The sequence below is a fragment of the Lithobates pipiens genome, unplaced genomic scaffold, assembly GCF_037356315.1.
Source record: "Lithobates pipiens isolate NorthernLeopardFrog02 unplaced genomic scaffold, aLitPip1_a1.2 Scaffold_16, whole genome shotgun sequence".
NCBI lineage: Eukaryota > Metazoa > Chordata > Amphibia > Anura > Ranidae > Lithobates > Lithobates pipiens.
Genome location: NW_027507748.1, coordinates 605037428 through 605061001, shown reverse-complemented (window position 1 = coordinate 605061001; position 23574 = coordinate 605037428). Strand labels below are relative to the sequence as shown.

The following is a 23574-nucleotide window of genomic DNA, read 5'->3' as shown; positions in this document are numbered from 1 at the left end:
TTCCTATGCTTTACATGGTGGCATCATCCACCTATTCAATACCATACTCTACACAAACTGTGTGCATGTAAGGAGTGTGACAAATATCACAGAGAGAAAGAATAATGGCAAATCCAAACATTTTTAGTTGAAACCAAAGCAAGAGGTGAGAAGAGATCTTCTAATGTGTTCAAATGGCACCAAAAATGATCTTGTGTAGAGATTCCTGTTGGCTTGTGGACAGTAGGCATGAGCTCAGGCGCGTTCAGATCCTTTTTTTAAACATACCTCCGTTGTCCTGCCAGGAGGCTGTCACTTTGCACTGCCAATCATAAGCAGCCAAGGTATTCCCCACCCTGCAGCTGCTTGTATGCAAATAGTGAGTATATATTCTATATTACCAAAAGTATTAGGACGGCTGCCTTTACACACACATGAACTTTAATGGCATCCCAGCTTGGTCCATAGGGTTAAATGTTGAGTTGGCCCACCTTTTGCAGCTATACCAGCTTCAACTCTTCAGGGAAGGCTGTCCACAAGGTTTAGGAGTGTGTCTATGGGAATGTTTGACCATTCTTCCAGAAGCGCATTTGTGAGGTCAAGTACTGATGTGGATGAGAAGGCCTGGCTCACAGTCTCCACTCGAATGCATTCCAAAGGTGTTCTATTGGGTTGAGGTGAGGACTCTGTGTAGACCAGTCAAGTTCCTCGACCCCAAACTCACTCATCCATGTCTGCATGGACCCTGCTTTGTGCACTGGTCCAAATCATTTGGTGGAGGGGGGATTATGGTGTGGGCTTGTCTTTCAGGGGTTGAGCTTGGCCCCTTAGTTACAGTAAAGGAAACTCTTAAGGTGTCAGCATATCAAGACATTTTGGACAATTTTATACTCCCAACTTTTGTGGCCATCCCCAACAGTTTGGGGATGGCCACTTGCTGTTCAAACATAACTGCGCACCAGTGCACAAAGCAAGGTCTATAAAGACAAGGATGAGCGATTATGGAGTGGAGGAACTTGATTGGCCTGCACAGAGTCCCGACCTTAACCGGATAGAACACCTTTTGGGATGAATTAGAGTGGAGACTGCGAGCCAGGCCTTCTCGTCCACATCTGTGCCTGACCTCACAAATGTGCTTCTGGAAGAATGGTTAAACATTCCCATAGACACACTCCTAAAGCTTGTGGACAGCCTTCCCAGAAGAGCTAAAGCTATTATAGCTGCACACGGTGAGCCAATATTCAACCCTACGGACTAAGACTGGCATGCCATTAAAGTTCAATCAAAATATTTTTTAGCGCTGCACTCGTGATTTGCAATGCCATTAAAGTACATGTGTGTGTAAAGGCTGGCGGCCCAATACTTTTGGTAATATGGTGTATATATACAGGGGTGCGGTAAATGCCTATGATTGGCGGTGTCCAGTGACCGCTTCCTGGCAAGACAGTTAAGGTGGGATCGAACTAGGTCCGTACACGCCTGTGCTCAGGCGTGCTCATTGATGGACACGTAGTGAATGGAAACCTCACTAATGGGCCACAGACAAAAAAAATGAACCGTTTTTAGAGAGAAGTCATCATTATATAACATAGTAACTACTATGGCTCTATAAAAACTGAAAAGTAAGCTGAAACTTCAACTTTAAATGTACAATTCCTTGAGTGAAGACTACGATGAAATTCCGTTTATGGTTTTTGCACTTTTTTGCTTTGGTTCTGATGTGTTGCTCTCTTTCTCTAGATGCTAGTCTCACGTGGAGCTGTGTTATTTTAAATGCTTTTATATTCTGTGAGTCTACAGAGGGGAACAGAAGTGCTCTAGTTTGTCTTTTTGATATTTATCATCATCCTTTGTGCAAATCTTAAGCCTTTCTGTTTTTTGGGCCTATATGTATTATTTAATTCTGTAAGGTTTTTGCATACAACAGATTTTTTTGGTTAATTACAATTTGATTTGGATGAATAAACTAATGGGATTTGAACTTTTCCCTATGGTATCTAAAAAAAAAAAAAAAAAAAAAAAAAACTTTTAAGAATGTTGTGAAGACAATTTAAGAAGCCACAATGTAACTGTTCTCCTTCTCCTTCAAGTGACCAAAGGTGGCCAAATACTGTATGTTGTGAAAGAGCGCAGTGCATCACTTTCACAGATCTCTCCCATATTTGTTAGCTGATGTTTAAGTTCTGTTTCATGTCTAATGTGGCACTAATATTGCCTCCCCCATGAACTGTAAAGGGCTTTCTGTCTTTGCCTATACTACAGGGGAATTTGCCATGAAGGACAGATCAGAGATGGTGTAACCATGCAGTAAAGAGGACTCTGTACACGGATTTCCTAGGAGTGGAACGCCAGCACGTCCCATCTCATTCATGTACGTCTGGATCTCTGAGAGCTTTCCAGCCGACATCCCGCGCCTCACACAGAATTGGTGTGGGTGTTTGATCTGCCCCTCCCCGCTGTTTGTGCTGGAGATGATGGATTGGATTTTTAGAGGCACACATTATTTCACAAAAGGAAATCTCTACCTTGGTGGGAAAGGCAGAAGTCATCCAGATCTGTCACATGTGTTTACTGAGAAGTCTTCTCTGTTCTGTAAAGATCGAGAACACTCTTGGACTGATATCTGTTTGCTTTTAGATGGAGCTGTCATTTTTATAGAGCTGTTTGAGTGGACCCACATGAGAGCTCTTACAAGTTGAGATAACATACGCTGACAGGTCTGGAGAGCTCTATACACAGCCAGATGACACCTGTCTGCTCGACAGGGAAAAAAAAACCTCTTTACACATGAAGGAGACACCTGTCAGACATAGCACACACTTTGTGAGGAAAGACTGGCCAGGTTTAGGTATGGTAGTTCTTTCCTATTTCCTTTCATCTTTTAGACAGCTGGCCTCATCTAAGAGTCTGTAGCAACCAGTCAGAGTCCAGGTATCTGGCTGCTAAGGGAGGACCACTTTTTTTTTTTTCAAACACTTAGCAAATACCTTTATACATAAAGGCTAAAACCCATAATGGTGGACTTTTTAGGCACGTAGAGAATAAAAATCGTATTTTAATACAAATGTAGTTTGATAAAAATATAATATAAAAACATATAGATCATATAACATGTAAAATACAGAATGCATATATAACATTAACATCAATGTACATATAATAGTATAAGATACTCTTGCACCCAACGTGTTTCGGAGTATATGAATCTCCTTCCTCAGGGGTGAGTGTAAGCAAGAGAAATTTTTCCAATTCTAGAAAAATATATTAAAGAAATAAGATAAGCATCTATAACATCACAGATATATATAATAATCAACAAACAGTTATCACATTGTACACTTATGTATTTGTAATGAGTTGCTGAATTGGCATTCCATATTATTCTAATTAAAAACAATAACAAAAGACAGGTCTGCCAGGTAGATTCTCGACTCCAAAAAGCTCTTAGACCACTTTCACACTGAGGTGCTTTTCAGACACTTTCACGCTAAAAACAGTGCCTAAAAGGCTCCCGAAAACTTATTTCCATCAAAACCAATGAAAACTTTCACACTGGGGCAGTGTGCTGGCAGGGCTGTGAAAAACTCCCCTCTCCATTGAAATGAATGGAAAGCTCTTCAAAAGCGCCTGAAAGGCTCTTCAAAAGCACTCAGTGTTTTTACTGGCAGTTTAGAAGCGCCTCAGTGTGAAAGTGGCCTTAGTGTAATTGTTTTGAAGGGCTTTTCACATCCATGCCCGATCAAAAAAATTGGGATATTTGAAAAATGTGTAATAGTAGAAGAGAGAGACTCTCTTAACCCCCCCCCCCCCCCCCCAAAAAAAAAAAAAAACATCAACAGGGTATATTTTGAGGATTCACTGGGGCCAAGTGGCAGATCCTGCAAAACAATAAAGATACAATGAAATACTATGTTTTTTCTCCTATTGTGAATAGAGAGAGTTTAAAAAAAAAAAAAGTAATTGGATATTGGTCTTATATAAAGACATAAAAAATACCTGAAAGTAGCCGTTACGGAACCAACAAATGGGGATTGTGATATATAGGTAGCTGATCATAGCTAAAAAATATAACTGTAAAATATTGATGGATTAATTAAATTATTTAGATCACTGATTTTTAATGTACATAATGACAAGAATGTTATATGTATTTTATTTGTAACGTTTGAGTAGATTGATTTAATTATTAAATTATCCATATATAGTACATTGATTGAGAGGAGTAATAGTGGGGATCAATAAGAGATAATAGTATTAGTATTAAATGAACCCGTATTATCTCGCTCTTATATATTATCAGCGATCTCATATTAGGTAAGTTAGTATTTCTTTTTTTATTTTGAAAAAGACTTGATACCATTAAAAGTTACTGTTATCAAACATAGATTGTATCATTGCAAGAGATAGTACAGAGTATAGGAGGTTTCGGCCCATTTAGGCAGATAAAATAGTGCCATACAGTGATTTCTTACCTTTACAAAAACAGTTTCTGAAGTTCTGAGAGCTCAGACCAGCATCCAGCAGCACAATGCAGTGGATGTTGGGCTTACTCTGAGTGCTATTATATAGCCCTCCCCCTCCAATCAACTGTTAAAGCTGATTGCAACCGCTGACAGTGTTGGAGAGAGAGCAAGCAGGAATCAGACGTAGATGGCCCCCCGAGTTAGGTGTGCGCCGCTCCGTCCACAGCGCGCATGCGCGGGTGTCGGAAACAAGGTCACACCCACTCCACCTGCCGACACAGCAAGCTTCCCCAGTGGACCTCTTATGTCCATTGGGGTCTCAAGATGGAGGTCAGTCATAGATGTACGCAATTACTGTAACCTCACACAGTGCCGCCACGGGTTGCATAACATAATTTATAAGCTTATCTGAGCATTCAAAAAAGGGACAGGGAGCTGAAATTACACTCTACAGAACTCAATGAGGAGAGCTCTGACAGCTGATTGGAGGGAAAGGGCACACATCCTTGCTCACAAGAACAGAGCTGAGGTTGTCATTTAACTGGAGGTCCTTCCCTGTCACCATTTTTTTCTTGGTGTTGGGAAAAATTATCAGAAGTGATTCAGATAGCAGCAAACAGAAATGACAGTGCTCTTAATTGAGACAAGTACATACTCTAGAGCAGTGATGGCGAACCTTGGCGCCCCAGATGTTTTTGAACTACATTTCCCATGATGCTCAAGTACACTACAGAGTGGATGAGCATCATGGGAAATGTAGTTCCAAAACTTCTGGGGTGCCAAGGTCTGCCATCACTGCTCTAGAGGGATATGCTTTGTTTATATTTAATGTCTGAGGTTTACACCACACCACCACTTGCAACTTTAAGGCTTTAGTGGGACATATTAGACAGCAAGTAAACGCGTTGAAAACAAAACAAAAAAAAGAGGCTGTATAGCTGCCTCGCTATCAGGGCGTCCATGCTGACCCTTGTACACAGACAAGAACACTTACAATAATGAGCATGTGAGCTTTAGAACTGAACCATGGACCTAAGTTTAGAAAACTTGCTTTAAAGCAGGAATGTCCAAATGCAGGAAAAAGTTAACTGTGGAACATAAGTTTAGGAACGTTAAATGCAGGAGTGCCAGTGTGCATGAGCTGTATGCATGTAAAAGTTTGTATTCATGTTTATAGGTGTACAGACCCTAGCACTAACTAGGTGATTACTAGTTTCCCCAATTGTCCTTCAGGTATGAAGTATGCATACAATTACATTGGTTCAAGCTGGACCAATGTAGGTATGGAACAAAATCTCATGCCTGGCATTATTGTAAATATAAATTCAAGGTTTTAAGTAGAAAGGGGAATTCAACTGAATGATCATACTCTGCAGCAAGTACAAAACAAAGTGCATAGCAAGTACATGGAGAACATGGGATAACCCCTTATGCCCCATACACATTATCAGATTTTCTGCTGATTTGTTTCCTTCAGGTTTACCAAAACCATGTAGTAGAAGGGCCTGTCTGATTGCATACACATTGAAACTCCTAAGGTTTGACCTCATATTATATGGTTTTGGTAAATCTGAAGGAAAAACTCAGCAGAAAAACTGATAGTGTATATGGGGCTTTACTTCTCAACCGTTCCAGATTCTGCAAAAGTTCCAGGAATTTAACACAATCCCAACATTTCACAAATCTAGCCTGTACCCCTGTACCTCAGAGTGATTTCCTGCCCGAAATGAGAACTAGGCAGTGATGTGGTATGCACAGCATTTATAGGGAAGTAATCCGTTGATACTAATGTCCCCCATAGAGAGAGAAATGATCTGCCACCTAACCTCACCAAGTACTAGTATCCTCCCTCCCTCTTCACAAAGCATCAGCGCCCCCCCTTCTTCCACAAACTACCAGTGCATCCTCCCCTTTACCTCAACAGAGTACAAGTACCCGAGTACCCCCCGCCCCCCCCCCCCATTTTCCTCCACTGAGCACCAATGTCCACTATTCCAGCTGAGTGCCAGGGCCACCCCTTCCCTCCACAGCACCAATACTCCCCCCCCCCCCCCCCACTGAGCATCAATGTCCACCCTTTCCACCTATGAGGGCAGCCTTTCCCCCTGAACACCAAGCACTGAGTCTTTACTTTTCTCACTGACCACCGACTCCACCCACAGCATTATTTGTTTATACCACCAATGTCAGGCAATGCTTTCTCCCATTGACAGTCGACCATGGTACCTGTTGACTGCCAATACCTACTATTGGCCCTCCCTTTGACCCGTTAACACTGGCCATATTTTTCCTCCCTCTTTTAACACCTGCCAATTTTTTTTCCCACTGTGCACCAATGCTGGCTTTTTTTATCACGTTGACCTGCACTGCTTTTTTTTTTTTTTTTGTGTGTGCTCAGTTTTTTTTTCACCATCAGTGGCTCAGCCTGCACCACCACCTTCCTGAATTCACCTAGGCAAATGAGGTGCCTCCTGGGATGCATGATGTGCAGTCCCATCCTATAAGGAGGAGGGGGTGGGCCTAGCAGCACCTGCACCTAGAAAAGCTGGCGGCTGTCACAGGCAACATGGCAGCACCCGACCCTTGTTGCTCACCACTGCCAACAGCTTAACGCTGAATTCACTGTCTAGGTGAGTATGCTTACTGTACAGAAGAGAGTAAAAGGTAAGCACGGGGGAAAAATGGTAGACTCAAAGTTTTAACTGTGTATATCTTTTTCTTTTTCTTTAAAGATGATCCTTTAGGTTTATGTGTGTCTGTGAAACTCTTACTTGTGGTACTGTAGTTTAGGAGTATTTTTTAGGTACAAGGTCTGTTGCACATGTGTGCAGTGTGTACAGTGAGTAGGCTTGGATTATATTTAACCTGACCCTTAAGGCCACTCCCAATTTCCAGCGCAATACACCCACTTGTCGCCAGTGAATGTGCCACATGTTTTATCTGGGTTTTTCCAGGGTCTCCCCCTTTCTCAATTTCTGATGTTTGAAGGGATATATAATCTGGTGGTATCATTCATATAGTGAGATTACATTCCTAACAATATTAATATGTTAATACAAATGTGTTGCCAGTATCTCCTGCTCTATGAACCCACTGGAGCATTGACCACACTTGGATCATGGGAGGGAGATTTTACTACATCAATCATGTAGCAAAAGGCCATAGTTTCACCTAGAAGTCGTGTGAGAATGCTGATAAATAGTGGCTGCATTGGATTATACACTCACCGGCCACTTTATTAGGTATACCTTGCTAGTACCGGGTTGGACCCCTTTTGCTTTCAGAACTGCCCTTATTCTTTGTGGCATAGATTCAACAAGGTGTTGGAAACATTCTTTGGAGATTTAGTCCATATTGACATGGTAGCCTCACACAGTTGCAGAATTGTCTTCTACACATCCACAATGCAAATCTCTCATTCCATCCTATCCCAATGGTGTTCTATTGGATTGAGATCTGGTGAGTGTGGAGGCCATTGGAGTACAGTGACCTCATTGTCATGTTCAAGAACAAATGGTGAGATGATTTGAGCTTTGTGACCTGGTGCATTATCCTGCTGGAAGTAGCCATCAGAAGATGGATGGAAGAATTTAACAGCGCTTGCAAAATATTGGACCACAATTAATGAATAAACTATATAAGAAACTCACACTGAGTGAAAAAAATGAATGAACCAATGCAGCTGTTGTTGCAAAAGTACTATAAACTCAGAATAGAAATAAATATATAAACAGCGCTTGCAAAGAGAGCAATACAAATTAATGACATGACATCATAGGAAGTGATGATCAAATATAAAACAAGGATACACTAAAAATAGTGCATTAGTGCTCCAAATTTGCATCACAAACGCGTACATCATATACTGTGATTTACAAAAAATTAGCAAAAGACATATAAATGAATCCATATAGCCTATAAAGTGATGGGTGCTCCTAGAAAATAGTGCATTTGTGTTCCAAAAAAACTATTTTTGTTGAGGTGTTGTGTGCCACAGTCCTCTCTTGTGACCCCAAATCACCAAAAATAATGGACCCTCAGCTTTGCATTTAGAAGATGGGTACATTGTAATCATAAAGGGATGGACATGGTCAGCAACAATACTCAGATAGGCCGTGGCATTTAAACTATGCTCAGTTGGTACTAAGGGGCCCAAAGCGTGCCAAGAAAATATCCCTACACTGCCATGTGATTGGCTGATTAGCAATTTGTGTTACCAGGCAATTGAACAGGTGTACCTAATAAAGTGTCCGGTGAGTGTATATAGTATTAAATAAATTAAACTTTTAAAAGTACCCCGGTGACAGTGCTTTAAATAATTTCTGACTGATTATACTTGTTGCTTGGACTTGCTCTTCAAACAGAAAAATTAGCATTTTCCAGTTTCCAGCTAACAATCACTTATCCTGATTAGGTCCAGAAGTTGGGCCTTAAGTGCTAGGCATAGTTTAGTTAATACCAAAAAGCTGCAGACCCGAGAAATATTTAATTGCATCTCTCTGACAGATTGGGGTTCTTTGTTCCTGCAGAACTCCTTTTGACTTGTGAGGGTGTTGGCACACAGCTGCCTGCAGGGCGCAGGACCTCATACATCACAAGCTGTGAGCATGGAGTTTATCAGCCGAGCTTGTGGCGCGCCTATGAATAATTCATTTAATCAGCTATTTCAGGCCAATATTGCTATGCGTGCAGGCCAGTTTTAGTCATATTCAATAAATATTTGACTCTTGTCATTTCTCATTATTTATAAAATGTCAGCAGTCATTACCCAGCATTCTTGACAAAAGAGCCTCTAATTCCTCTGGTGTTATATTATATTACACTGCATTCCCTTTGTATTATTGCACAGTCTGTTCTAGTTAGGCAACACACTTGTTGTCATGAGTGAAGCAAAGTGCCCTCAAACAAGAAAGTTTTACGTAACTACACAAAGCAGAATTTCTACACAAGACACCTAGGATGGAAACTATACCTTTGACTCCTGAGTTGTATAATGATGGGCCTGGGACCGTAAATTAATCCACAGCGAATCCGAAAATGTTCAGCTGTACTACTGTGGAGGCTGAATGTGACCCAGGAGTTAAAGCCAAAACTTTTTTTTGTTTGTTTTGTTTGGGGAAGCATTATGATTAGACCATCCTTTCGGCTTTCTTCTCTCTTTCCATACTGAGGACAGGGACCAGAGGGACAAGAACTGATAGAAAATCTATCTTGTGTGTACTGAGACAGCAACAAAACGCTTGTTTTAGCACAGCAAGTTAAGTTTAGAACCTCCGTCAGGTTTTTGTTATTGTCTGTACCAAATGCACTGTGTGAAAGGGCCCCATAGCATAAAGGGGGCCCCTTGCCTATTCTGCATCTCTAAAGTCAGTTCCTCTAGATCAGTGATTCTCAACCAGGGTTCCTCCAGAGGTTGCTAGGAGTTCCTTCAGCATTGGGCCATTTCTGGCTCTCGGATAAGTTCCCACTGACACCATTGATCTTTTTAGCTATCTGTAAGGAGGTAATTCTTCCCAATGACCACAAGTGTAAGGATTGTTCTTCCCACTGAGCATCACACTAATGTATCATGAGTTGTAGATTTCTAATTTTTAGCAGGGGTTCCCCGAGACTGGAGATCTATTTCAAGGGTTCCTTTGTGTTTAAAAGGTTGAGAAAGGCTGCTTTAAATATACAGAATACTTTCCTTTTGTGGCATTTTTTTAAAGGGTAAAGGTAAATATTAGGCTTGTGCAACTTGTTTTGTAACAAATCAAAATTTGGCCGAACTTTGCATCTTAAAAAAATAATGAATTTCAGCGAATACAAAAGAAATTAAAGCGGATACGAATGAATTCAACATGATTCGGTAATTCATTAAAGATCTAATGAAACAAAAGGTCACCGCAAAGTAGCTCTTACAGTCCAATCAGCGAATTCATTTTGTGCTGGAGGTTGGATTACTGGCAAAATGCATTCCTGAGAACTGAGTGAGAAGGGTGTTGTATTGTATTTGAGCCGAGGAGAAGAGATATTGTCATTGTGTGTGTGTTAAAAGATTCAATAAACAAACGACTTTCCAAACTACAAATCATTATCACGAATATATATACATAAATATCGACTCTCAACAAATACAAACGTAATAGCGCATATAACGAATGAATTCAACATGATTTGAGATTCAGTATAATGTATATTGACACGCTACAGAAATAACAAATTATCTGAAAATGTATTAACGTAACATAACGAATATAACAGAACAAAATGATGTGTTTTATGAATGACAATGAACCAAAACTAAACAAAATGTTTCCGTTGTGCACAAGTCTAGTAAATATTCTTTATAGAGCTTTCCAAGCTATACATGCATTTGGTTTATCCAGTAGTATTTGCATTTGCTATTTTTACTGGATTAAATTACTGTGCCGTTAGATAGTGATGTTGCAAGAACATTCTTTGCATGCTATGGCTATAGCCATACCCTGGACTGTACCATCTTATTTTGGTGACAACTGCCTCCTTCATTTCTTATTTTGTCACAGGGATAAAAAAAAGGAAGGTCCTCTTTTGATAATTTATTCTTTCTTCTGTTAAAATGAGTGCCACAAATATTTTCCCAGCATTTATACCCAGATGGTTAACTTGATGGCCCTAATTTAATTACAATGGAGTATGTCAAGGCAGATGTTGGTTGTCCAAGAACAGGATGAGAAAGGTATGAAAGTTTAGAGCTCCAGAAAAGGCTTGGATAAGCGGCAAGGCTTACTACAGAATAAGTCTAGTAGAATGTGATTAACTTTTACTAATAATTTGTAATGATTTTTCACACCATTAAAAATTAATGACAAAAAAAGTGTGGGGTAGGCAGGGTTAGGAAGGCATGGGGCACACGAACAAACAGAAATTTTCCAGCACTCTTACCAGCTAGCCTAAAAACAAACCAAACTGACCCTGTCTAACAATTCACATCAAAAACAAAGTGTTTCATTGCACATATTTGCCAATATACGTGGAAGCCGTAGTGCCCACGTCAAGGTTCCTCTTAATACTGTGCTTCTAACTCTTTATTTTTAAGAGTCTCCTAGTTGGAGCATATATAGCAGTGGCTAACTTAAAGGGGAGGGCCACCCTGAAAAACAAAAAAATGTTAAAAATTACAAAAAATCTAAAAAAAAAAAAATGAAAAAAAATTTTTTTTTTTACTTACCAGAAATGCCTGTTGCTAGGCACTTTCTCCTAATCTTCCTCTTCCTCCTCCGCGGAGATCTTCTGTCTTCTCCCTTCGTCGCGGCGTCTTCTGGGTAATGAGTCGCGCTGTGTTCTGGGAACTGTGTGTTCCAGAACACAGCGCGTCCCATTCAGAAAGCGCTGCGGGACTCGCGCATGCGCAGTAGCTGCGGGACTCGCGCATGCGCAGTAGGAAACGGGCAGTGAAGCCATAAGGCTCCGCTGCCTGTTTCCCTTACAAGGGATGGCGGCGCCGGGACCCGAGAGTCGAGGGACGGGTCGGCCTCGGGCGGCCGACATCGCGGGCGCCCTGGACAGGTGAGTGTGTTTATTAAGTCAGCAGCTGCAGTGTTTGCAGCTGCTGACTTTTTTTTTTTTTTTTTTTTTTATAACTGGCCCTCCACTTTAAGGGAAGGTTTGCCTGGAGAGCATTAGGGCATATTTCAGGAGCATTGAGTTGCTGCCATGTGATTGGCTGATTAGCAATTTGTGTTGCCAAGCAATTGAACAAGTGTACCTAATAAAGTGGCCAGTGATTGTATATTGGTATTCTCTGTGACAGTCAGGTGTAACTCTGTTTCAGTTTACACAGGACTCTACTATTCAGGTCAGGGGATTCCCTGTAAAGTTATTTATTCAGAGCTGAGGCAGTTTTCCAGTCCTGATCTCTGCAAATCACTGTTATAAGTGCCTAGCACGCTTCTGTTAGGTTAAAGTGGTTGAAAACCTCAGATATGGAATATGGACAAAGCATATCCTTCTAAAGTGTATACTTGTCTCAAGAGCACTAAGTGTGATTTCAGTCTGCTGCTTTGTTATCAGCATGAATCACTTCTGACAAGTTTTGCTGACACCAAGAGTAAAAAGGTGACAGGGGAGGGACCTTCAGCTGATTGACAGACACGGCTCTGTTTTTGTGTGCTGTGTAAAAGGGGGGTGTGTCCCTTGCCTCCAATCAGTCCTCAGAGCTCTCCTTACTGAGCTCTGCAGAGTGTAACATCAGCTCTCAGCCCCATTTTTTTCTAAAATCTCAGACCAGCTTTATAAATTCTGGACTTTGCACAGATTTAGAGAAGAGTGCAGATAAACAGGTATAACTTATGTAGGAGGTTTGATTCATCTTTGTGTATCGCCTGAAGCCATTTCACTTGGTAAATATGTAAAGGTTGACAACCACAAGGTTTCCTGTGTTTGGTGCTGAGGCTACATGTGTGCTTTTGCTACAGAAGGACACATTTGTGGACTACTTTTTATGTTTGTAGCCCCTGTGTGGGCGTTTAATGTGCACACTATGCTTTCTTGTTCACTTAAAATTTTAATAAACATATTGAAATAGAAAAGGACACATTTGTTTGAATAGTGTATTAGAAAGATATGCAGGGAATCTATACAAAATCTTAAAGTGGAAGTCCAGTCAAAAATGAAACATTTTTTCTATTATTATATGTAAAATATCTTTTATCTTTGACATTATTAATTTTCTGTATAGCTGATTGCCAAGCTTAGAAAATCTAATCAAAGCCAGACAATCCACCACTTCCTGTTCTGCAGGGATAACCTTACTTCCTTTTATCTGAATTCTGCATGGGGGCCTCTCACTTCCTGAAAACGTTGTCCTCCTCTCCTACACAGGCATGCCTACTGTTCAGTCTAACCACCCCAGCCCCGCCCACATCCCTCCTCTCCTTCACGGATCTCCTCCTGTCTTCATAACCTCATTTCAGATTTCTCCTGAGAGAGAAGGGGAGGGCAGGCTTTGGAAGTATGTTCTATTGCATCACCATGCAACAAGCTGCACATTTTCGACAGTGTACAACCACATGGTGGTTTCTGCATGGCACTGTGCGCATAGTGTGTTACTGTGATGGCACTGTGCGCATGGTGTGTTACTGTGATGGCACTGTGTGCATGGTGTGTTGCTGTGATGGCACTGTGTGTATAGTGTATTACTGTCATGACACTGTGTGCATGGTGTGTTACTGTGATGGCACTGTGTGTATAGTGTATTACTGTCATGACACTGTGTGCATGGTGTGTTACTGTGATGGCACTGTGTGTATAGTGTATTACTTTCATGACACTGTGTGCATGGTGTGTTACTGTGATGGCACTGTGTGTATAGTGTATTACTTTCATGACACTGTGTGCATGGTGTGTTACTGTGATGGCACTGTGTGTATGGTGTATTACTGTCATGACACTGTGTGCATGGTTACTGTGATGGTACTGTGTGCATAGGCGTGTGCACGGGTTATGCCCGGGCACACCCTAATGCCCAGACACACCCCAGGGCCTTTTTTGCTGGCAGGATCTCCATTCTGGCACCTCTGCTGATGGACAAGAAAAAGACAACTTCTCCTGCGCTCTGGTGTCTCGGTCTTCAAAGTGTGATACCGACAGTTTAAGATGGTAGTGTCAAAAAGGTCTTGCAGCCCTCCTTAGAATATTGGGTATTCAAATACTGGAGAAAAACAAAACAAACAAAAAAGGAAGGCGCACTGACCTAGTGCATTACCATAAAATAGAGCTTTATTGAAAACAGAACACAAAGCAAAATGGCTACTCACAAATGAGTATTGATAAAAGGCATGATCAATACAATTGGATCCATCGCACCGAACATCGACACATCCAGATCTGATGTCAGATAAATTGATTGATGAATACCCCAACGTAAACGGCTGACGCGTTTCTGGGGAGAACCCTTTTCCTCAGAGCCAGGCAATGCAGGGAATAAATATTGACACCCCTATCTTGAGAATTAGGAAGTCATTCTCTGGTAAATGTGGCTGCTAATTGTACATTTATACTTTCTTGGGTTGAATTACTCAGTCGGCGGATGCTGCCAAGCACAACCGTACATTAAATAGGATTTGAATATTAACCTGAATGTATATATTTATTTTTAAACACAAAAAATATATACAGTAAAGTATTTTTACACTATGTGTGTGTGTGTGTGTGTGTGTGTGTGTGTATATATATATATGTATATATATATATATATATATATATATATATATATATACACACACACACGCACATGTGTTTGAGCTTTGGCTTGAGGTACACATCCTAATGCAATAGTCTGCGCACGCCTATGACTGTGTGCATGGAGTTTAAGGCTCCATTTTCCACTAGTGTGACAAGTCAGCCCATTGATTTCAATGGCAAACTTCCACATCGTATGCGTCTTTGAAAATCAGCGACTTTGAAAAGATGCCTTCACTACTTTGATGCAACTTTTGATGCGACTTTGATCCAGAGTATAAAGTTGGATCAAAGCTGCGCTCAGTTTGCGCAGCTTTAGAGTCGCACTAATAGAAACGTAGCCTAAAGCTAGAGTTCGACTTTGGAGTGTGACTTTGCAACTTTACACTCTCTTTATCAAAGTCACATAAAGCATTGCAGGTACCTTTTCAAAGTCGCATAGATAGGAATGGGTACCATTTAAAATCAATGGGCTGTGACTTGTCATGCGACTTTGGAAACAGCCGCATGACAAATCATGTTTCCACTATTGCAACCCCAAAGTTGCACAATTTAGTGTGCAACTTTGATGAAACTTTGAGTGTAGCTTTGATCCAATTTTACACTCTCTGGATCAAAAGTCGCATAAATGGGAAACGGGTGTTATTAAAATCATTGGGCTGTGACTTGTTATGCGACTTTGATTAAAAAATTTGTGAGCCAAAAGTTGCATGATTTAGAGTGCGACTTTGAGTGCAGCTTTGATCCAATTTTACACTCTTTGGATCAAAGTCGCATCAAAGCTTTGCAAGTACAGTTTCAAAGTTGCATAGATGGGAACGGGTGCCATTGAAATCAATGGGCTGACTTGTCATCCAATTTTGTGTCCAAAGTCACATGACAAGTCGCACTAGTGGAAACCGAGACTTGGTGTGGTTGCTTGTACTATGATCATTGTAGACTGTGAGCCGATACCCCAGAGCACTTCCAGCTACACTGACAGTCAGCACCCCCTCCCCCCTGTCCAGCTCCCCTCCCTTCTCCTGTGCACAGCTATACTGTATATGTGCACTGCACCTCCCGCCCCCCATCCTGTTTACGCCCACACAGGAACTGTATCCCTCCCAGGAAATGATGTCACGAGATTTCAGTAACGACACCCACTGGCCGATTTTTAGTATCGGAAGGAAGTAGAATTGAAGTCATGTGATGGCACTGGATACTACGAAATAAAGGTAGAAAAACTGGGATTTTTTTAATTTTGAGGCATGAGGCTGAATTTAGGTCACATTAATGATTGCAGGGAGACACATCCTCTGGACTCCAGGACCAAGAACAGAACTTATGCAGATTTAGAAAAAAACATACGTTGTGTCCTACAAATCAGCTATAAACCCTGGAACCCCTCACTATGTGTGTATGAGAAACCTAGGGTACACATACACCCCATTCACAATCCTGATGTCTGACAACACATAGAACAAATATTTGCTATACATTTAGTTCTCAAAGACAGGCAGTACTTCTTGCTTTAGTATTGCTGCACAGTGTTTGTACTTCACAGTTCCTTTATGTAGCAAACTGACAGTGAGGATGCTGACTATAACCCTTGATATTCATCTAGCCTCTACATAGAGAATTTGCAAATCTGTGTATGAAATACAGTTTGAAGCTAAAAGCATTGAAAATTGTAAAAACAACTTTAAGTGTTACGCTGCATCTTAGTGTGTTTTTTAAATATATGTATCATGCGCTAGATACATGCTACTGAATAGGATTTTTACCTAAAATGCATTCTCCTGTAAAATGCATGTTTTACTGCAGGAAAGCGGATACTAATGAGTGTGTACTCAGTGAAAATATCCTATGTTTAAATGGAACAGCAGCACACCCTAGTGGTAATTTTGTTAAATAGATCCAAGATTTTTGTTCTACATGGCATCATTACAGTGGGTTTTATTTGTAAAAATGTCTCAGGAGAAAACTTAAAGGCTAAGTTCACCTTTTTTGTAAAAAAAATAAAAATAATGCACTTGATTTTGCATGTAAAAAATTAGCATTTTACTTTTGTACACTGCAGCCTGAAAAGCATAGCACCCTCGATCAGTGAATCACAGGTGCAATGTGAGACTCCTGCTGACACTCAGTACAGCTGTCTACCCCATACCGCCCATATGGGCAGATAGTTACTGTACTAAGTACAGGAAGAGTCAATGATCTGCAAGGGTGCTCATCAGCACTCCCATAGTTCATTGAGAACTACAAGCCGTCTTCCGTAGGGGAGCTCTGCACAGATGTGCTGTTTTTAAAATGTGAAGAACCACCGTCCGCTGACGAGGGGTGAGGGGGATGCTTACATAACAAAGATCTACTGAAAATTTCAAAATGTTAATATATTAAAAAATATCCTTGTATATACAACTAGCGAAAATGTGCTAGTTCATCAAACGTGTTGAATATGCAGGGGAACATTGGCAGAGTGGCCGCAAGTGGCGAGTTGTGTGTCAGTGCAGTAAAGTGGGGGTGTACAGGAGAGGTGGTAAGATTGAGGGGGAGTGGATGAGAGTCAAATGTTGTGAATGTGTGTTAATACAGTGAAGGCAAGCATGTGCAGAACTCGGTGTCAGCACACTGGCTGCAAGTGCAGAAGAGCTTGATGGTGAATTAGCGACAAGTGCAAAAGTGCACATCTCTGTTGTGGTGGCAACTGCAGAAATGTGGGTCGGGGCAGAGGTTGGCAAGTGAACGTTAGGCAGTGAGTACAGAATGAATGTTGGTGCAGTGATGGCAAGTAAAGATGTGCACGGTGGGGCAAGGGCTGTAAGTGCGGTATTGGTTTTTGGTGCAGTGGTATTGAGTGGGGTATTGCACATTAATGCAGTGGCAGTCAGTACATCTTTGAGTACCCCATTTAATGTTCTGCAGGTCTAATTTGTCATGAATTCATCATAGTGGCCATCACTTCATGCAGTAACCTATACATCTGCAATAGCATGCAGCATTTCATGTTGCTACCGTTAGTGTGCAGATCATCACTGCCATTCGACTGCCACCAGCTACATGTGCAGTCATAGGTGTGCGCAGTCTGATGCATTAGGGTGTGCACCCCAAAGCTCAAACACACCTGGGTGTGTATGTATGTATATTCACTCTCACACACATTCTTTTATAAATCAATGTAAACTAACATTTTAAAATGTATTATAACATGGATGGGGTAAGTAGGACAGTGGTTGGTGTCAGTCTGTGGAGCAGTGGACAGTGTCAGTAGGGCAGTGGCCTGTTTTTTTGTTATTTGTTTGTTTTGTTTTTTAGGAGCCCCATGGGGGGGGGGGGCGGCATTAACAAAATATCAGGGGTTTAAGCAGAAAAAAAAGTGAGAAGGAAGGGGACTGAGGATAGAGATTCCCCAGTCCCTTTCTCTGCAGCATCAGCTGCACTAGACAGTGAATGAATGGGAAGTTCTGAGCGGCATCCTGTTGATGCAAAAAAAAAAAAAGTTTACTAAGTTTCAGTTATGAATGAACACAATGAGTGATCAGTGCCAATCACAGCAATCACTTACTGTGTTCATTCAGTAGAGGAAGGGGCCAGTAAATGACATATATACAGGCCCTTCCCTGCTTTCCATCCTGAAACATCCCTCACAGTAGCTGGCGGGAGAGGAGGGGAGGGAAGCAAAGCCAGCAGCACGGCAGAAGGGGGAGAGGGGCACACCTGTGCGCACGCCTATGTGTGCAGTAAATACCTTGAAGACCAGTCACTACCAAGCATACACTGGATCTCACTATCGCATTGTCAGTAACATTGCACAGGCGCCACGCCATGCATGTCAGCAGAAGTAATAGTGTGCATATATGGGGTGTACAACCAGCAAAAACTATGCTTGCATAGGGAAAATAGACACAGACACACCCAAGAAAGTCATAATTGTACACAGGATGTGTGTACCATGTCCACTTTCTATGCCCTGTTGCTGGGACTCCCTCTCCCAATATACAGCAATTCTCAGCTTTGATTTATCCAAGCCAGGATCACTGTATACTCAGAGAAGGTAGCTGCAGCTGTCAAAAAACAGTTTGAATCAGTGTATATAAAGCACACTACTTCACACAAGGAAAGATGCAATGTAACAATGATACTTTTGTATCATTTTATTCATTCATCTGCAGATCAAAGGATGAACTTCTCTGCAGACGTCAGTACAAAAAAAGCAACATGGCAAGTTAAAAGAAAGTTCCTTATTTTAACCCCTCAATAACCTTTACTCTAATCAGGCCCTAATTAATTCCTTATTCTCTGTCTCCATTTTAGTTATTTTACTGCTGACTTTTTTTTTTTTGTTTCTATTTTATTAACCATTATTATTTCAACTTTTTTTTGTTTTTGTTAATATTTTTACATATTTAACATATGTTGAAACATTTAAAAACATGTAAAGCACAAAATTGAAGAAAAAAAAAACACTATTTAATTTCTAAAAAAAACTTTGTACCAGAATCATAATTTTTGTGTCAGTTTAAACAGAACAAATTACAAAATAAATGTGCAAAAAAGTGAATGTTAGTATACAGTAACACTATTTTTAAACTAACCCTGCTAAAAAAAAGAAAAAAGTGTTTTGTTTTGTTGTGTTTTATTGTGTAAGGATTTGGGGGGGGGGGGGGGATTTGCAAGACAATATGAAAAGAAAGCTTTCTCCTTGAAAAAACAAAAGACAATTTATTGTTATCTTTAGTAATGACAAAGATGTCCCTGAATAAAGAGGTCCATAGCAGATATGTAGATGTAGAAATTGCTCTGGTAGGCAAATTTGCAAGGAGAAAATTGATTTTTCAGGCACAAACATTTAGATCAATATAAGGTGTACAGCTTTATTTGAAAATACGTGTATACAAACAGTATTTAAAATGTCATATCAAATTGCATATACACTGTTCCTTTACAAAGATATACCAATTTAGACCATGGGTTGGCTGGATTCCCCGATGCAGCATATGTTGCATTATCCAGTTTCTATGTACCACCCACTTTGGTGATAGAGAATGTAGTACAGAATCAAATGGGGCCATAGATATAGCCAGGGTATCAGCAATCTGATTAATAGGGTAAGCTTTCAAATGCCAATGTGGCCAGATGGATATGGTGTCCAACCCAATGAGAACAAGGGAGTTTACCAGAGTGATCTCGGTATCTTTTATGCACCTTGTTGCCCCCATATCTGATGTCTCTGCTTCCACTTACCTACTTTTTACACTTCTGTATCAACTTGTACCTCCGCCTAAGCTCCTGAGGAAGTGCTTTTTAGCGTAAAACTGTTGAGCAGGGAGCAATTACCCAGGGTTACAGCAGTGCCCAACTGATTGTCACCATACAGATTATCTATAGGTGTCACATGACATGGTACCATATTCTGTATCTGGGAATCCAGCCAACCCATGCGTTAAATTGGTATATCTTTGTAAAGAAACAGTGTATATGCAATTTGATATGACTCGTTTTTAAATGTTGTCTTTTTTATATGCATTTTCAAATAAAGATGTACACATTTTATTGGTCTAAATGTTTGTAACTGAAAAGTCAATTTTCTCCTTGCAAAGTTCTCTCTGGATCTTAATAGGACGTGGCACAGTGTGCACAGAGCCACCCTGTGGTGACTCATTCTCCTGGCTATTGACTATCCCAAAAAATTGGTAAAGCATAGGCTCTGCCCTAAAATGTTTCTCATAGCCACCATTTAGAGTCCAGCCTTGGGAGACTGACTATATTATGTAATGTATCAAGAGTGAGCAAGGAAATCTAAACTTCAGCATGATATACACTGTGTGAGGTTTTTTTGTTCAACCGGCACGCTGAAACCGAATACAGATCAGTGTTGCAGCCATTGGCTGCATACAATGATCGAATGCTGGACTGTTTGACAGAAGCCAGTCATTCCGCTGAACCGGCCAATTTTCTGTATGTTTATATCAAGCTTTAGTGAATGACCCCATTTTAGCACTGCTGCAATATTTTCTGTATTACTTTAGCAGTTCGCTGAAGCTTTGCCTGTCAGAACAACTTGCACTGGATACCTGCAGCAGTTTGCCTCTCCAGTGAGTCTCTTTAATGTGTTGTGGACCTAAGTACCACCTCTTGAAAAAAAAAAAAAAATACCCTAAAACCTTAATAAAATGGATGTAAACCCAATTCATGAAATTTGAGTTGGGCACATAAATCTGTTTTCTTATTTCTCTCCAAAGCACTGAGTCCCGTGTGTTTCTTCTTTTCTGTAACTCTGTTATCAGCCTGATAATGTCTGACAAGTTCTCTAAGATGGGAGATAATAGCAGCCTGAAATTTGTGTCATGGGAGGTTGCTATAAATAGATTAGCAGAAAGCTTGACTTCTCACAGCAGAGCTCTGAACATTACTTCCTTCCTTTACCTATGTGGAGAGGGGATGTGTGACTTTCCTCCAGTCTGCTGTTTTGGCTGTATGCCAATAATCCACTCCCAGTGCTGAACCGGAAGAGAAAATCTGTAACACCATGTGCACTTCTAAAGGTTATATAAAGCTGAAGACAGCAGCTATACATATAAAACGTATGTAGGGAGATTTTTTTCATCTCTGTGTATTATCGGAGGCTGTTCACTTCACTGGGTATATGTGAGAGTTTATATTCACTTTAAGGAAAACACGTCTAGTGCCTACCTCCCCTACCCCACCTTCTTTACAGCATACATATTGCTCCAAGGCTACAGATACACTTTTACCACTTCCGGACCACCGCATGCTCATATACGTCCTAACATTGAAGAAAAATATCGTTGTTATGGTAGCAGCTAGCTGCCATAACCCTGGTATCCTCTTCTTTGGCCCTGGTATCCTCTTCTTCGGTTTCCGATAATAGTGGTCTCTTTAGCGGATTCACTGCAAGATCACTTTTATTTGTTTTGTTTTTTTTATTGCATTTTAGTGTAAATATGAGACCTGAGATATTTTTGAACAGTGTAAAAATAAAAGGTAAAATGAGAAAAAAAAATACATTTTTAAACGCGCCCTGTCCGCTTGAGGTCACGTGCAGAAGGGTAAAGGTTTGTCACCATTCCACAAGCGGGTGCAATTTTGAAGCGTGACATGTTGGGTATCAATTTACTCGGCGTAACATTATCTTTAAAACAAAATAGGGCTATCTTTACTGTTGCCTTATTTTTTAATTAAAAAAAAGTGTATTTTTTCCAAAACAAAGTGCACTTGTAAGACCGCTGCGCAAATACGGTGTGACAGAAAGTATTGCAACGACCATACAATGTTTGGGGGTTCGAAGTAATTTTCTAGCAAAAAAAAAAAAAACTGTTTTCAACTTGTAAACAATAAATCTCAGAAAGAGGCTCGGTCCTTAAGTGGTTAATAAGATCAGTCTTTGTACATGTATTACAAGAGCTCTGTTTTTGCCTGTTCTGGCTTATATGTACCAGTGATTGAGGGATATATTTTGTTTTCTTAATATGTCTTTATCCTTTATTATTTTAGATTTATGGAGAATTTACAGACAGAAGTTCAAGAAATGGAGTTTGCCCAGTTCTCGAAGGGATTGAACTTCATGAGAAAGGAGGATTTTGCAGAGTGGCTGCTTTTCTTCACTGACGAGGAGAACAATGACATCTACTGGCAGAATGTGAAATCCAGGATTCCTCCAGGCGAAGTGTGTTTAGCAACTATTACTATGAGAGCCAATAAAAATAACATTGCAATGTTTGCCTCTGATCACCCTCCTAGCAATCTGTTTTCTGCCAGGTGTCTCACTCATGCTGTCGTTACCATAATAATGAGCTCTGCAAGTTAAGATTTTTATTATTTTTATTTTATTTATTGCATACTTTATAACATGGACATAGTTACATAGGTTGAAAAAAAAAAAGAAAGACACAAGTCCATCTAGTTCAACCAATAGAATAAGAAAAAAAACTGTTGATCCAGAGGACATGTTCTGGTATTAACCATTACAGGTGACTTTTCTATGACCACAGCTAAGTCATTTCCTAAATACATTTCATTTGATTATTTAACCCCTTGGCACCGACTCCCCAGACCTTTAGGGGTTTGGCATTCAGGGAGGCGGTGAGGATCAGGTACATGCGGCGACTAATAAAGTGAACTTCCACTTTTCACAGGAATTGGCCAGGTATGGAATATGCATAATTACAACTTTGTCAGCTAAAAAAGGTGCGGATTGTCGGAGTGCGGCTATCCAGAGTTTTTTTCTCTGTCTGTTCCTCTATGGAGGGATCGGATGAAAATGGACCCTCTGTCCATCTTCGATCCAATCTGCAGACGGATGGAAAAATGGGGGTTTCCTCCGTCAACAGTTTCGGATCATAGCGGAGACTGATGTCATCGGATGTCATTGGATGTTCATCCGCTGACATCCCTATCCCATAGGGATACATGGATGAAAAACGGACATACGGTCCGCCCGTGTGAAAGGGGCCTAAAAGCCCAATCGAACTTTTAGCTAAATATATTCTGGCTCTGACTTGGCAGGGGTCACATCAAACCTCTAATGCCACGTACACATAAGACTATCCGGTGGACCAGAGTCCGCTGGACAATCCGCCCGCATGTGGGCTCCGGCGGACTTAGAAAGAAGTTTTGACTCAAAAATTGTCCAGCGGACAACCCGCCCGTCTGTGTGCTAGTACGCCGGACTTTTGAAATGAACGGACTTGCCCACACACAGAGAAAAGTCTGTTCATTTTGAACGCGGCTCCAGCTAGACGGGACTAGCGAAGGAAGTCAATGTCGCCGCCTCCATCGGCAAGATTGACACCTCGTGAGCCCCGTCACCTGGTATGAACTTAAAGGGGAAGCCCTATGCCGAAAAAACGGCGTGGGGTCCCCCCAAAGTCCACACTAGACCCTTATCCGAGCACGCAGCCCAGCCGGTCAGGAAAGGGGGGGGACGAGC

The 23574-nt window shown here is 40.9% G+C and overlaps 1 protein-coding gene across 3 annotated transcripts in view; it reads left to right on the top strand.

Moving 5' to 3' along the window:
* Positions 1–23574, top strand: part of MICU2 (mitochondrial calcium uptake 2) — a 498489-nt gene that overhangs the window by 465266 nt on the left and 9649 nt on the right. For all 3 annotated transcript variants that reach the window (XM_077484018.1, XM_077484019.1, XM_077484017.1), the window contains one exon: positions 22140–22311. In XM_077484018.1, coding sequence (XP_077340144.1) covers positions 22140–22311 — 172 coding nt within the window. The remainder of the gene's footprint in view (positions 1–22139; positions 22312–23574) is intronic.